General features: G+C 45.8%; 1 protein-coding gene across 1 annotated transcript in view; it reads right to left on the bottom strand.

Annotated features, from left to right (window-relative positions):
* Tsc22d3 (TSC22 domain family, member 3) overlaps positions 1-15,954 on the bottom strand; it is a gene marked incomplete at its 5' end in the record, with an annotated part of 61,018 nt that extends 45,064 nt beyond the window's left edge. The window contains 2 exon segments of the mRNA XM_005404695.2: positions 15,176-15,587; positions 15,786-15,954. Of these exon segments, the coding sequence (XP_005404752.1) occupies positions 15,176-15,495 (320 nt within the window).

Raw genomic sequence — 15,954 nt, 5'->3', positions numbered from 1 at the left:
TACTGACTTAATGAAACAGCCTCAAAATTAAAATAAAAAAAAAAAAAATTTAAGAGCCGGGCATGGTGGCACACGCCTGTAATCCCAGCAACCGGGAGGCTGAGGCAGGAGGATTGTTGTGAGTTGAAGACCAGCCTGGGCTACAAAGTGAGCTCAAGGCCAGCCTGAACTGCACAGCGAGACCCTGTCTCAAAAGAGACAAAAAAAATTTAAAGGGTTGGGGATGTAGTTCATTGTGAAGACCCTGAGTTTAATCCTTAATACCTCAAAAAAGAAAAAAAAAATCAAATCAAAACTCTCAGCAGCTCACCCCGCTCCACCCACCGAGCAGGAGGGACACTAGAAGTGGTCTCAGTCATTTATATCTGAGTATGAACGAAGATTGAAAGAATTAGCCTTGACAGGGAGAAAAGCTTGCCAGATTGCGCTGGCTCTGGGTGGGAAAGGGTACTTGATTGACAGCACAAGGGGAGGGGTCAGTGAGAGAAGGACTTAAGGGAAAAGGCAAGCCAGGCAAGGTTTGTTCTGTAGCATATATGACTTGCCTAATGATCATGAAGGGATACCACATGCTTTCTAGAAGTATCCTCTCACTTAACTTTCCAAACCATGTTGCTACAAGTTTCTAGATGAGGAAACTGAGGCCCTTAAAAGTTATCACTTGCCAAGCTCAGTCTTGTGAATGGCTATCCATCAAATGCAAAATCCCTATGCTCTATGAGCACACAGTAGCTAATCTCCTCTGGGTTGCCCAGTGGCCCATCAGCAGCAGAGAAACCCATCCAAGCTCCCTACAAGGGCCAGAACCCCTCACCCCTCAGAGAAGGACACGGAAAAGCAGAGTGGGGCCCTGATTCTCTAGGATCCCAGCTCCTCAGGACCAGGCTCCAGCTCAACAGCACCAAACCCACCCTCAGCTAAAACTAGAAGATCTTAGTGAAGCCTTGAATATACTTAAAGAGGAGACAGGATACCGCATTTTGGAGACATGGTCATTTCTAGGGAGCAGCTTCAAGAGTAACTTTTAGCATGCTACTTCTTTATTCTCTCCACTGATCTCCATCCTATTTATCTGCCAGATACTACATTCTTCTAAGTCTTCCTGGTTCAGATTTTCAGCTGATATGTGATTATGATTGGTCCTTAGAGAATCACTTTGCCTAAATCGAAGGTGCTCAATCTTGGCGATGAGAAAATTTCCCTGGAGGTTTGCTCCTAGCTTACAGGGCTTCATTCAGTGGGCCAAAGGAGCTTCAAAATGCACATCAGAAGGCAATAGTGGAGACTGGGGTTCATTTTGCCTTTTCGTACTGCTGATTTGGGGTAGCTATCACTGGCAGTGAGGCACAGGCAGGGTCCAAGATCTTATCAAAGTGAATTTTCTTTTGCAGATTTTCTAATCCCATGTGAGGCCCCCTTAGCGACTGTGCTCTCCAGGTGCCCTGTGTTTTTCCTTCATTATGATCAATGTAATGATACCATTGTTCGTGTATTTATTATTTGTATCTGTATACACCACTAAATTGTAAGATTCCTATGGCAGAGATCCCCCATAGTTTGTTGTTTGCCACTGTATCCCGTGTCTGATCTTTGTTTTGGGCATAAAGACGAAATCCTCTTCTCCATAACTACCTGGGGTGGGCAGTCTTATTTCACTGTCCCTGGCATAGGTATGCTCCCCAGAATCGTTAAGAATAAGTGATGGGAGCCCCCTGGAGACAAGGCCAGATGATGCTGGAAGGGGCCCTGACAGCTCCTTAGTCCATTCTCCCACACCATTCAGTCACAGAGGAGTGTATGCTAGCTTTAATGACTTGCCTTCAAGGGAAAGTTCACTTTCTTTTTTTTTTTTTTTTTTTTGGTACTGGGAATCGAACTCAGGACCTTGCACTAGCTAGGCAGGCGCTTGTGCTGCTGAGCTATATCCCCAGCCCCCTAACTGACATTTTTATTATGCAAGTATTTTTATGAAAAGGCTTTCATCTTTCACATATGCACTATCCTTTTCCATATAAGTACTTGCTCCTGACCACTTTGCTTTTCCCAATTGCCTTTCCCCTTCTATCCATGGTATTTATAAATTTCTCACTCTTTTATCCAGTTCTTTATTGCTCCATCACCACCTGCCCCATATTTTAAAATTACTTTTAACATCCTTGATAATTTTGTCTCACTTCTCTAAATGCTTGTCGTCAGGAAGTTCTTTTTGCTATCTAATCTCAGTTCTTCATGCTACAGTTAGGGCTGTTTCCTCTTGTTCTGTTCCAGTTGTGGCTGGGAAAGAGCTAGTCACCATTTGTGACTTGTGACTTTTCTTATATTTGAAAATCACCTTCTCTCAACCATCTCTGCCCCACCAGCCTTAAATTTCTCTTAGATCATGATCTTAGTCCCTTTAGCTTTGCGCAACACGTCACTTAAGGCCCAGGTTTTCCCACTGTTGGTTAACAAGTCCTGTTCCTTTTCTCCTCAACTTTCACAAGGAGATCCTCTTGGTTCACGATGAGCTCTCAGGTATCACCTGCTCCACCACAGTGGTGGTGCCCCTTGTCTCAAAAGAAAACTCCTTGGGGCCCTTGACCAATTACATTACTTTTCTTAGAGGAGGAGTCTCCCTTTTTTCTACATTCAGGCTGTTTTTCTGGACATATATCTGACATTTGCAGCCCAGATAATTCCCACCTTGGACCCCAGAAAGGAGGACAGCCTGAAGCGCTGTGCCCCACTGCCTCTGTCCAATGAGAAGCATTCATAGCTCAGAAGGCAGCCTGCAAAGGGAAAAAAACCTCCAGGCCCCCAGCCTTTCTTTTTCTGTACAGTAAATAATTTACAAAAACAAATTTTCCTCCCCACAGGCTATACCCACTTTATCACTGGTTACCAGGGCCAGCCCTTACACATTTCCATACTGTCATGAACTATTTTTAGCATAGGATGACATGAAATAACTAGTTGCCCATGGGCTTCAAACTTATCTCTTTCACTTGTCAGAATGTTGTTAGTTCTCCTTCTTTGGACCTACTGGCTACTCATGGCCCAGAAATATTCCTAGGGGTATGAGAGCTACCTATGTGGTATGATTTGAAGAATTCTTTAGAAAGTCCTCTGTTTGAAAATGTCTCCTTTGGCCTGAGTCTGATTATTAGAAATTTAGGTGTTAGAGATTCATGTCTTTAGCTCAGATATCACTTCCTCATGAAGTTTCTTTGTTATATTCTTTGACAGAGCTTATTCCTTTTCCCTCTTGGCACTTACTCAGCTTGTAATTACATGTTCATTAGTCTGATGGTTAATGTCTGTCTCCCCCACTCCATTAATTATTCTAAGAGAGCTCAGAGCATGGCTTCTCTATTTCCACCAGGGCCTAACATTGAGCCTGGCGCATGGAAGGTGTGTAATGAGTATTTGTTGTTGGTAGAATCTGTTCATAAACTTAAATGTGAATTCTCCCAACTACTTAGAGGAAGAGACTATGAGCCTGGGTGTCTGAGATACTAATGGTGGTGGAGGGACCAGAAAGCAAGGATGGAATATCGACCATGAACAGCACCCCTTTTCCTCAGTTTACCTGGAGCTGGTTTCTACTGTGAGAAAGCAAAGGCTTTATACATTAGATTTTTTTTTTTTTTTTTTGTACCTGGAATCGAACTCAGGACCTTGTGCTTGCCAGGCAGGCACTTGTGCCGCTGGACTATATCCCCGGCCATGGAGCTGGTTTCTATTGCTACCCTAGTTCCCTTTTTCTTCCTGCCGGCTTGAGGCTTCCTACCTTTCTCAGTCCTGCCCGAGGGCCTTTGCTTAGAGGGCCTATCTGGGGAAGAAGGGCTTGATCAAATTGCAAACAAGGTTAAAATGACATCAAGGGCAACCATATGTACTTCTGTTTCCAAAGATACTTAGGCAAATGGTATATACATGTGTGTTTATAGAGACATTCCTTGTTTAACAAATGAGTTATATTCCTGGGACTAAGTCATTAAGTGAATTGGTTGCTAAATGAGGAATTGTATATAGTATGTACATTACAGTATTCAGAACAAAGAAGTAGTTAAATGAAACTCCAACCTGATGACTTTGCTTTTATTTGCATAACCCTTACATGCAGCACTGTAATATATAACAGAATATAAAACTACAGTACTGTACAGATCAGCAAAAATTACAGTACCATGTAGCAAAAAAAGATACTGAAGCACTTTAAACAAGATGAATAGAACTGTGCACAAAAAAGACTGGTCATAAGACCGAACAGTCAGGGGCTGGAGATGTAGCTCAGTGACAAAGCGCCTGCCCGGTAAGCGCAAGGTTGTGAGTTCAATTCCTGGCACCAAAAAAAAAAAAAAAAAAAAAAAAAAGACCGAACAGTCATTAAACAGGTTGTTAAATGAGAAATATTTGTGTGTGTGTCTGTGTGTGGGTGTGTGTGTAGGTACGTCTACCTACCTACCTATCTATCTATCTATCCAGCCAGCCTGATTTTCGGGGGAGCACGTTGACACTGCCTGGCTTCTGTTACCCACCTCAGAAGGGGCTTTGTGGAGACTGAGGCTGGAGACTCACAGACATGAAGCCATAGCCCCCAGGCTTTTCTGGTGCTCAATGTACTGTACACCCATGCTCAATCCTTGTGGTTCCAGTGGGCTTTCTCCAGGAATGAGGGGAAGGTGCCTTCCTGCTCTCAGGCACTGCAAGGCCTACAGCTGTACAGGGCTAACCCAGGTCCCTGAGGAGAGGGTACGAAAGCTCCAAGTCAAAAAGGGGCGATGAGGGAGAGGGCCAGAGTGAGTTTTCTTGTCCCTGAGGCTTGGTGGCTCTGGGTTCCAGCCCAGGAAGTATGAAGTTTTCCCACCTCAGGCCAGCCCCTTCCTACTGGGAACCCTGCTGGACTGGCAGTTCTCTTCCCTTCTCCTAAGCAGAGAGCCTTACAGCCAGCCAGCCAGCCTCCCACCTGCCAAAGCCAACCCATTCTTTAAGGCTCTGCTGGAAGCCGCCGCCATAAAGAGACTCTCCCTTCCTAGTTTGCTTTGGCATCGCCCAATCTCTGCTCAGCACTAGGCCTGTCCTTCAAGGAGCAGAAGCCCCAAATGGACTCTCAGAGGCTTGTGGCTGCTTCAGTGCTTTTTTTGCCACAGGCCTCAGGTGCTTCACTGAACCAAGCTACACTCCCAGCTCCTCACAGACCACTGACATCCCCCAGGTCCTCTGTAGTACTTCACAGGGAAGGCAGGCATTCAGTAAGTCCACAGTCATCACTCAATAAATAGCAGACCGTTGGTCAATAAATGATGGATTGATTAAATGAAGTGCTTATTCACTCAGTAGAAGGCTGAATGAGGTGCTGCCGTCATTCATTTCTCTGTGTACCTGGGCAAGCAGACTGCCTTAAAACTGAGCACTTCTTTTTCTTATTCTTTCTTTTCTTTTCCCTTTTTTCTTTCCTATTCCATCCTTTTAAACCTGAGACTACCTGCCAAACAGGTAGAGAGAACAGGAAGTGAATGAAACGAGGTGCTACAAGACTAGGATGGGTCCCCAACAAGGGAAATTCTCCTCCTCCATCTCTAGCCCCACAACTGTCACTGATTCTGGCTGTGGTCTGGGGGAATCTGGGTGCCCATCTCTCTTGAGCTCTCAGATGTTGACCTTGGACTACTCTAAAATCTCTTAAAGTTTGAGCTTTTGATATAAACTATGCCTGCTGGTAAATCACAAACTACTTGTTTTATTTTGCTTCTGTTTCTCCCTCACTTCTTCCCTTAGACTGGAGGGCAGTGTCCCCACCTCCCTCAGCCTATGAGCCACTTACCTGGTGGCAACACAATGGGACAGGCTGGGGCAAAGACAAGGGAGAAGAGGAGGAGCTACAGCTTAGTCACAAACCTTAGGCCAATGGAATATCAGATTGGTGGGGATATTCTGTTATAGGTAGATTAGTTTATTAGACAAGTATGTCATAGAATCCAGCAATTCTGACTTCAATGGGGCTCAGTTGTAGCAAGCTAGTAATGTAATTTTCTGAATAGGTCAGGAAAAGAGCTAAGAATCATCATAAATCCAGGTCAGAATGGAGATTTTGATACTTCGTGGAGAATGGAGTGAGAATTGAAGATCTTTCCTTTAAACAACTCCTCCAGTTTCTGATAAACCTTTCCACTTGGTGTTAAGTCAGCCTGGAGTCCCCAGAACTAGTTTTTGTTTTTGTTTTTGTTTTTTTTTTTTTTTTGCTCTTTTTGAGACAGGGTCTCACTATGCAGTGCAGTTCAGGCTAGTCTTGAGCTCACTTTGTAGCCCAGGCTGGCCTCAAACTCGCAATGATCCTCCTGCCTCAGCCTCCCAAGTGCTAGGATTACAGGCGTGCACCACCACGCCCAGCCCCAGAACTAGTTCTTAAATCAACAAGTAGACACAAAGGGAAGAGGGATTTCTGAGACCTCTTCTAGGGTCCCTCCATGCATCAGGCCATATCTTGAACATTATCAAACAAAAGCAGGAGAACCCCCCAATGACTCAAACAAAATTAAGTGCACTGCAGCTCGCCTGTCTGCTCACATTTCATGCTGAGTGTAGGGGCTAAGGAGGATTACTTTTGCAGCCTGGCATTCACCTCTGACCAGACTATTCTCCGGAGAGAGGGGAGAGTAGGCTTTCCCTTGAAAAGTGTGAGTTCTACTCAGACCCCCAGCAGGTTTCCAAATGCATGCCCTCAGGGAAGCCAGCACTGAGCAAGCAGAAGCTTGATGCTTCAGCAACCTGGCTCTGTTACAAAGGGCACTATAAGAGATATAACTCAGGGCCCTCAGGCTGTTCTAGACCGAGCCCAACGTGGGAGTCTGGCAGCACTGAATGAGGGGCATGTGGTGTTGGGGGGCAAGCCAGGAAGTCACTTCCTTCTAATTTTTCACTCCACTTTTACTCAGAGATAGCACCAGCCAAGACAGTAAGGAGTAGTGGGAATCCTAGCCAGAGCCCCAAGATGTGAATAGATGAGCTCCAGCTCCCCTGAAGAGAAGACAAGGGGAAGGGGGTTGCATACTCAAGCTTATTTTTTTGAGTAAATCCTTCCTTCAAGGAAGGATTGGGAAGGTCCCTGTGATGCTTTGTCCATAGGGAGGGGCCCACGTTTTGAGGAAAGTGACTACCTGGACAGGAAGGCTGATAGCATGCCTGGACCATCACTGACCAAGCCTGCTTCCAGCTCTAGTTTTCCCTTGGGTTAGTGTCTGCTTCCTATTCAGTCTCCTGTGCTGGCTTCAATCTTACACCTCTTAGATCATTTCCAGTAGTAATTGCAACTTTGGGAGAAGGTACAAGTGAACTTGCCTTGCCCGCTAGAAGAATTCCCTCCTTCCTGGAATAGCATATGTAAAAGTTTGCTTTCTGCTCTCAAAGACCCCATTTCATCCCCATTCCAACTCTGTAGCTAAGCTAGATTTCAGCACGGTAGGCCATGGCCTCCAGAAGCCATCTTTCCCTGAGCTGACTCCTCAACAAATGTAGGCTGCTCTGAGAGCAGGATCTAGCCTTCTCACCTTCATAGGGCTCCTGTTAGCCTGTGGAGTTCCATGGAGGGCCTTGTCTACAAAACTGTCGCACTGCAGTGAAGCCCTAACCCTTCACCTATTATTGTAACCATTGGGATGGCACAGTACACTGTGGGCCATTACTACTCTCCTTATTTAAAAGAGAAATCTCATCTTTCTGACCCCTGTGGTCATAGAATGCTCTCCCTTGAGTACACTAAGCATACAAAATGCCCCATCAGATGAATTTAAGCTTTAGTCTCACTCAGCATGTTGGTTTCTCCGGGGCCGAAGAGACTTGCACGATACCAACTGATCTATTATGTAAATCCAGGCAGCTATGGCAGATTATGGCTTTGCTATTATCTTGAGGGATGCCTTACATAAGAGGAGAAAGTGCAGGTAGGAGCAGAATCATGAGCAAACACAGTGTAACTATCACCGCCAGACATGGCCACGCAGACATGGCCTACCTCCTCTCAGCTGACCTACCAGGTGCTGGCAGCACCTGTGCAGGGCTCCATCACTCAGGGAGCCTGGAAACTGTCAGCTTTGGCTATACACATACATCTCCATTCATTTAGACTTCCTGGTTTCAGAAGTAGGTCTGGAAAGAAGCCAACACTTGACCTGGAATTGAAACCTTGTCAGTTTATCTGCAAGTACAAATATTAGCAGGAGTGTTAACCTTCTATTCAGGCAAGGAGGGAAAATAAGGTCACCCTGAAAAGAGTTATTTTCTAAAATATGGTCTCACATGGGTCTACTCTGGGCTAAAACCAAGAGTAGATGAAACTCAGGGTCTGTTCTTACCATCCTTCTTTAAGAGCATGAACCTTCCAACCAGACCCTTTGAACTCTCCTGCTTCTTAGAGCCCCAAACTGCAGCAGCCCCCTTTCCTGGGCTCCAGCATTACCTCTCTGCCTCTCCCATAAAACCCTACTACCAGTGACCTGTCACACTGAAGGTCTGAGAAACAAATCCACACAAAGTAATCAATTATAAGTCATGGTGTCACATGTTACTGTTCTAAATGGCATGCCAGATCCTGGCCACTCATGAGAGATATGCACCAAAACTTTTGCCAGTCTCCAGCGCATGAACATTCTGAAAGTGTATCATTTCCCCAGGTAACATTATAACTTTGCTCAACTTCTGAGGTTTCATTGTCATCACTAGCTTTAGCAGCTGATTCAGGGACAGGAATACTCTCCTAAAAGAAATAGACATTTCTTCATTTTGTGTGAGTGACTAGATTAGTGTAGGTTATGAGCAGAGGACCAAAAATTATGTTGAAAATAGGTACTGGGCAATGCCACTCTGAAGTAGATATCCAAAACAACTGAAAACAGCAAGTGGAACAGATACTTGTACACCAGTGTTCATAGCAGCACTCTGTTTTCCAGTACTGGTGGTTGAACTCAGGGCATCTACACTGTTACATCCCCAGTCTTTTTTTTTTTCTATTTAATTTAATTTAATTTAATTTAATTTATTTTTTTGTCTTTTTGAGACAGGGTCTCGCTGTGTAGTTCAGACTGGCCTTGAGCTCACTTTGTAGGCCAGGCTGGTCTCGAACTCGCAACAATCCTCCTGCCTCAGCCTCTCGAGGGCTGGGACTACAGGTGTGCAACACCATGCCCTTTTTTTATTTTTTGAGATAAGATCTTGCTAAGTCACTGAACTGCCCAGGCTGAGCTTAAATTTTTGATCCTCCTACCTCCGCATCACAGAGTGATGGGATGACAGGTATGCACTACCATGCCTAGCCATAGCAGCATTCTTCACAGTAGCCAAAAGGCAGAAACAACCTAAGTGTGCACTGATGGATAAATGAATAAACAAAATGTGTTAAACCCATACAATGGAATATTAGTCAAAAAGTAGCAAAATATTGCTACTTGCTACAACATGGATGAACCTTGAAAACATTAAGCTAAGTGAAAGAAGCCAGACTCAAAGGCCATATATTATATGATTCTACTTATGTGAAATACCCAGAATAGGCAAAGCCATGGTGACAGAAAGTGAAATAGAAGTTTCCAGAGATGGGGGTGCCCTGGCCAACTGGATGTCATTGTATACAGTTTCTGTTTGGGATGATGACAAAGTTCTGGAAATGATGATGGTATTATATATATAACTTAAAAATGACTGAAATGGCAATGTTTTATATATATTTTACCATGGTATATTATATTGTATACAATATGTGAATATTCAGTATATAACGTGCAGGTGCTAATAGGTGTGCCAGGCTTACTTGTCAGCAAAAAGACTGGCCCTCACATACTAGTGTCCTAGCACATGAGGTTCACATCTGCATCTCAGCAAAAGGACAAGTTCTTATATGTCAGGGTTCTCATGAGGTATCCAAACCATGAATACAAAGACTGCAAAGGCATTTGAGTTTTTAATGGCGATTGTCCCTTAATCCAAGAGTGCTTCCTTTGTCAGACCACTAGACACTCAGGAAATAGCTATTTTAAATTACTTTGGGTGAAGGAAAAACTTTCAAAGCTTGGTACCAAAAGCAAAAATCACAAAGGCAAAGAATGTCAGGCTTAACCACATAGAAACCTAAAACCTCTCTGTGGCAAAGAATTCTATCCCTAAATCAAACCGTAAATTAGTTGACAAAAGGTTGCAATCTCTAGTTCAGGTTTTCTCACAGTGTGGTCTACATACCACTGGTGCTATGGGAAGGAGTTTTAGATGGTGCAGGGACAGAGACCTGAATTTTAAATGGTTTGAATTTAGACACTACAGCAGGCAGCTGTTCATACCACTCCATGCAGGTGGCTATCACCTCAGAAGCCAGGTCCAGGAATATGCATATGAAATCATTAGTTCTAAGACTCAAAGCTCAAGTATTTTTACATAAAATTTTGGTTTTTTTTTGAAATAGGGTCTCATTATGTAGTCCAGACTGGCCTTTAACTCACTATGTAGCCCAGGCTGGCCTCAAACTCACAATGATCCTCCTGCCTCAGCCTTCTGAGTGCTAGGATCACAGGCATGTGCCACCATGCCCGGTGGCTCTAAAATTTGTTCTTTTCTTTTTTCTTTCTGAGACAGGGTCTTGCTACGCAGTTCAGGCTGGCCTTGAGCTCACTTTGTTGTCCAGGCTGGTCTCGAACTTGTAATGATCCTCCTGCCTCAGCCTTCTAAAATTTTCCTGAAAACCTGATTTCTGAATCTATATCCCTCCTCTATGTTACTATATATCAGCCCAATAGAGAATAGTAAATGAATTAGCACACATGGGCAATCAGAAATATTTGCTATTATTACTATTTTCTGAGCATCTATGTGGAAACCAGTAGGCGCCAGGTCAGACGTTTAAGGCAGAATACTAGGGCTTCTGAAGCTGAAGGGAGCACAAGAGTCAAAATATTTCAGACCACACTGGGCAGGCATGCTCTGGAGCCAAGGACAAAAGAGAGTTGATATAAAAGTTTTGGGTAAAATCTTAGAAATAAATATGAGGTTGCAACAATCACGACGAATATTGCCAACACTTCCATCCCTGCTTGCTATACCTATCTTACAGATCAGAGAATTAAAGTCCTTCAGATGTCAACTTACGAAGTTCTTCATATATTTAAATTGGAAACTTCAACTGTTTGCCCAGTACATTCTATCTCCCACCTAAATTTTCCAGTATTAGAAGCATATTCAAATGACAAAAGAGAGTCCCCTAATAATAGGGTGACTAACTATCCCAGGTTCCCTGGGACTGTCCCAGCTTGACTGCTAAAAGTCCTGTGTCCCAGGACTAGGACAGGTGGCTCCCCTACCTACTAAAGATATTTTGACCAGTTAGAAAGGTTCTGGGCTCCCATTTACATCTGTTTCACAGACAATATTTAGTGTTCTAGCAATTTCTTTAGTGTTAAGTTTAGTTCTTCAGGATTTTTTTTTTAAGACAGGGTCTCACTATGCAATTTAGTAGGGCTTGAATTCACTATGTAGCCCAGGCTGGCCTCGAACTCCCAGAGATCCTCCTGCCTCAGCCTCCCGAGTGCTGGGGTTACAGGAGTGCACCACCATGCCCAGCTCTTCACTGTTTTAAACAATTCCTTCTTCATAAACAATCAATACACTCCAGAATCCATGAGCTCCTTTGGAGTCTTGGGTCTGATCTTCATTGTGACGCACTGGGCAAGTTACTTAAATTTTCCAAGCCTCAGTTTCTTTCTTTATAAAATGAAAATGGTTGATAATACTATGTCATTGAGTTTCTATAAATATTAAATGAGATTATAACACTAAAATGCTTAGTAAGCATTATTAAAGTATAATAAATATCAGCTATTAATCCTTTGTATTTATTAGTTACATAACATAAGATTGAAAGAGTAATATTTAAAACACATCTCTTCCCCCTAGTAGTTTAGAGGCACCATTTATAAACCAACAGGCTGCATACCCATTACCATACACAGTACTGTCCATCAAGACTTCCATTAGCCTGAGTTACTGTGTGTGATTAAAAGTTTTAAAAAAAGAATAACCACACTTAAACCTGAACACATTCCTCTTCTCAAATTGCCTATACTCTTGTACTTCAAGGAAACCAAGAGCTAAGATGGGAGCCAGGCAGGGATAGGTCAAAGCAGACAAAACAGATATAAATGAAGAATGTGTCCTGCCCTCTTCCCAAGAATATGGGAGCACCCAAAGCAGTGGAAATCGCTGTGGAACGAGGGGTGGAGACAGTAACTTCTCCAGCGTAAGTGGTGGCATGGAAAGTCCACAAAGGAAAAAGACATTCTAACAGGAACCTGAAATGCCTAATCATAAGATGAAACAAGAGTAAATATGAGAGCTGAAATATGAAGACACAAATCCAGGGGATGAAATGAAGAGAAGAAATGTTCTCTTAGGAGAAAGTTATCCAGCCCGGACACTGGAGAAATCCATTGACCAGCAATAATGGTCATCTAGTGTGCTAATGAACATGTCATTCTGGGCAAAGCCTGAACTGAATTTAGAACCTCCAATCTTTAACATCCCAGTTGTCAAGGAAAATGAGAGAATGATTTGTACTGGCAGAACTAATAAGATTGTTATTACCACAGGACCCTGTCACTCATGCCTAAACTTCAAGGAAGCTTGACAGCCTCTTGATTTGCTCCTCAATGGTTTAGGACACTGAGTTGCTCTGATCTCAGGAGGCAGGGTGCTCCGGTGCCCCTACCCAACAGTTCACTCTCCTTCCCCAACCAGTGCCTTCAATACCCCCCATCCTTACTCTGTAGCATTTTCAGGCTTTGCCAAGAACTGAGTATCAGTGAACCATTGTCGGGGCTGGGGATTTAGCTCAGCGGCAAAGCGCCTGCCTGGCAAGCACAAGGTCGTGAGTTCGGTTCCCGGTACCAGAGAAAAACCAAAAAAAAAAAAAAAAAAAAAAACCATTGTCAATACAGTGCATGACAAAAGAAGTCCCTCCGTTCAAGAAACCCAAAGAACCAAGACACTCCCTAGGTATAGCACAAGTGAACACTTTGATTTCAGGCTCCCACCCTCACACCTCCCTCAGCTAGATCTAACCCACCCAGGCCCAGAAGTAGAACCAGAGGAAGCATCCTCCTCTCATACTTCACCTACAGCCCCCCACCCGCTGCCCAGGGTGAGGGGAGTTTGTCTTCCAGTTGAAAGAATGCAAACGCTACAGGCCACTCTTCAGACACATCTTCACCCCCACCCCACCACACAGCCCAGATCATTAGGCTCCTGCGAGCGAGTTCACGCCTCTGGGTTTCAGCTTCTGTGGGGCTGAATACACGGGTAGGAATCTTTCACCAGAAATGAAGATTCTCTTGAAACCTGTTCCTTCCATGGTTTGCTTTCTTTTAGACAATGAGATAATTTGATACCTAAAGTGAAATAATAGATGGGAAAAGGTTTCAATGGCATTGAGAATGCCTGAGAATACAATTTGTTCTGGTGACACTAACAAAGTCAGGAGCCTTGCTTGTCCCTGCCTGGAACCACTGGGACTGGGGTGAGGGTGAGGCAGTGGTGAATTCATCTTGGGACAAGAGAGGCAAACCAGGTCTCAGCAGTAAATGAGGGTAGTGTCTGCCTTTCTCAGCTGCTTTTAGATTTTCTTGTTTGAGGCTTAGGGCCACCCAGGTATTCTGTGAGTACTCAGTATTTGTTATCACTTTAGAAATACTACCTGCCCATGACAAAGAACCTCAGCTCCAAGGAGCCTTTAGAGAGACCAGAGAGGTCAGACAACTTTCTCAGGCTCACATGTAAAGGGAGGGATATAACTTGCACTACCACCTAGGTTTCCCATAGCAGAAGTGTCTTTCTTTTACATAACTGTATCATTGAGCATATTCTTGCTTCTATTCTTCTTTTTGATCTTTTTGAGACAGGGTCTCGCTATGCTGCTTAGGCTGGCCTTGAGCTCACTTTGTAGCCCACGCTGGTCTCGAACTCGCAACGATTCTCCTGCCTCAGCCTCCCGAGTGCTGGGACTACAGGCGTGTGCCACCATGCCCGGCATCTTGCTTTTATTCTAAAAGCACCCTGTACCCACCCACCCACACATACACACACACTAAGAACACCGAATTCCATGGTAAGGTTTCCTGAAGTGTCCCCTTCCACGCTTTACACTGCCTCAGTTGTTAAGCTGTTCTCACCAGAGCCTCTCAGATGGGGGGACAGCACCCACTTTAGATATGCCCACTGTGTTTCTCTCCTCCCCTCTCCTTCCTTGCCTCCCCAGCAAGATTTCAAGAGAGTCTGAGCTACACTGGAACATATGCCTGCATGAACGATATGGATGCATCCATTCTCCTGCCACGCACAGCTCTTGAGGCATATAAGATATCCTAGGTTACTCTCTAGAGTTGCATTTTGCTTGCATTCAAAATCGACGGCTAGGATCTATGGAGGGAGTGGGGTCTCCCCCATCTAGACTCTCAAGAAATTCTCCTAAGTCTCTAGTTTTTCTTATTTCCCTCCTTGCACCTTCCAAGTAGAGCAGCAACCTAATTTGTCTTGACATTTTGCTTGTCCCGTCAGTCAGGGCCACTAAGTAATTTAAAAACCCTGGCAGTTTCATTTGGAATCTGGACATTTAGAAATGAGCTTCTCAGGAGCGCGGAACTCACAAGAGGCCATCATAACAGAATGTCCTAAGGGGCTGTGGATTCGAGCAGGGATGGTACCGACAGCTACCTCTAAACCATATACGGTAAGCCGGGTGTGGTGGCACATGCCTGTAATTAAAGCACTCGGGAGGCTGAGGCAGGAGAATCGTTGTGAGTTCGAGACCAGCGTGGGCTACAAAGTGAGCTCAAGGCCAGCCTGAACTGCAGAGTGAGACCCTGCCTCAAAAAGACAAAATCAATCAATCAATCAATCAATCATATAGGGTGTGACCACCTCTTGGGCCCCAGAGTTCTTATGAAACTTCACAGGCGCTCTTCCCAACAGGCTCATACCTGTAGGCCTCCCCTGAGCTGTGCAAGACTCCAGGTAGCCAAAAGTCCAGTCAGGGCAGCGTGTGAGCCTGAGCTCCCCAGGGCCCCTGGTGAACTTCCTGGCTTCCCCTCCTGGTCAGAGGCAAGGGTCTGGCCGAGGCTGGTGCACGCAGAGACGCATACACGCCACGGGCCCAGCTACCTACCTGTGGAAGAAGAGCAGGATGGATAGCATGGTTTGGTCGATGTTGGGACTGCAGATGCCTTCGTTAATGAGGTAGCAGGGGTCCCGCAGCACGGGCTCTAGCGAATCCTGCCGCATGATGCTGTTGAGCTTGTCAGTATTGAGGTTCTCAAAGACCAACTTCTCCTGCAGCTGCTTAAAGTTGTTCACGGTGGGGCTGCCCGCGTTGCTGTCGGCCCCGCCGCTGGCTTGCTGCGGACCGCTCCGGCTCGCCAGGTCCAGGCAGCAGTTGCAGCAGTCGAGGCCCACAGTGGAGCGGCAGTCGAGCTTGGACTGGGCCATCTCCTCGGAGGCGGGAGCTGCCGGGCCTGCACGGTCGGGGAAGGCTGGCAGGTGTGCGCCAGCCGGGCCGGTCTGAGAGGACTCCAGGGTGCCTGCAAAAGACAAGTTGTGAGGACGCGAGTGGGAAACGGGCGTCCCACAGCAGCCACGCTCAGCCCCGGCTGCGGCCCCCTCCGGGTGGACGGCCGGGGGTGCGGACACGCGGCGGGCCGAACGGCTCCGAGGGGCCCCTTCGCGCTGCCCCGCCGCCCCCCGCCCCGCTGAGGAGCCGCTCACCGCCCGGCGCAGACCTAAGTTTGGCAGCGGCGAGCGGGGCCGAGGCGGACCCGAGGCCGAGGGGAGGGCGGGCAGCAGGGCAGAGGGAAGGCTGAGGCGCGCCCGGGCTCCCTCCTTCCCTCCTCCGCCCCCTCCCTCCCGGCGCTCGGCTCCCCTGGGCCGTGCCGGCGGGGGCGGCAGGAG

Source organism: Chinchilla lanigera, unplaced genomic scaffold, assembly GCF_000276665.1.
Source record: "Chinchilla lanigera isolate Chin_1 unplaced genomic scaffold, ChiLan1.0 scaffold00089, whole genome shotgun sequence".
Taxonomy (NCBI): domain Eukaryota; kingdom Metazoa; phylum Chordata; class Mammalia; order Rodentia; family Chinchillidae; genus Chinchilla; species Chinchilla lanigera.
Note: the sequence above shows the minus strand (reverse complement) of the source record. Positions and strands in the feature narration are given on the sequence as shown.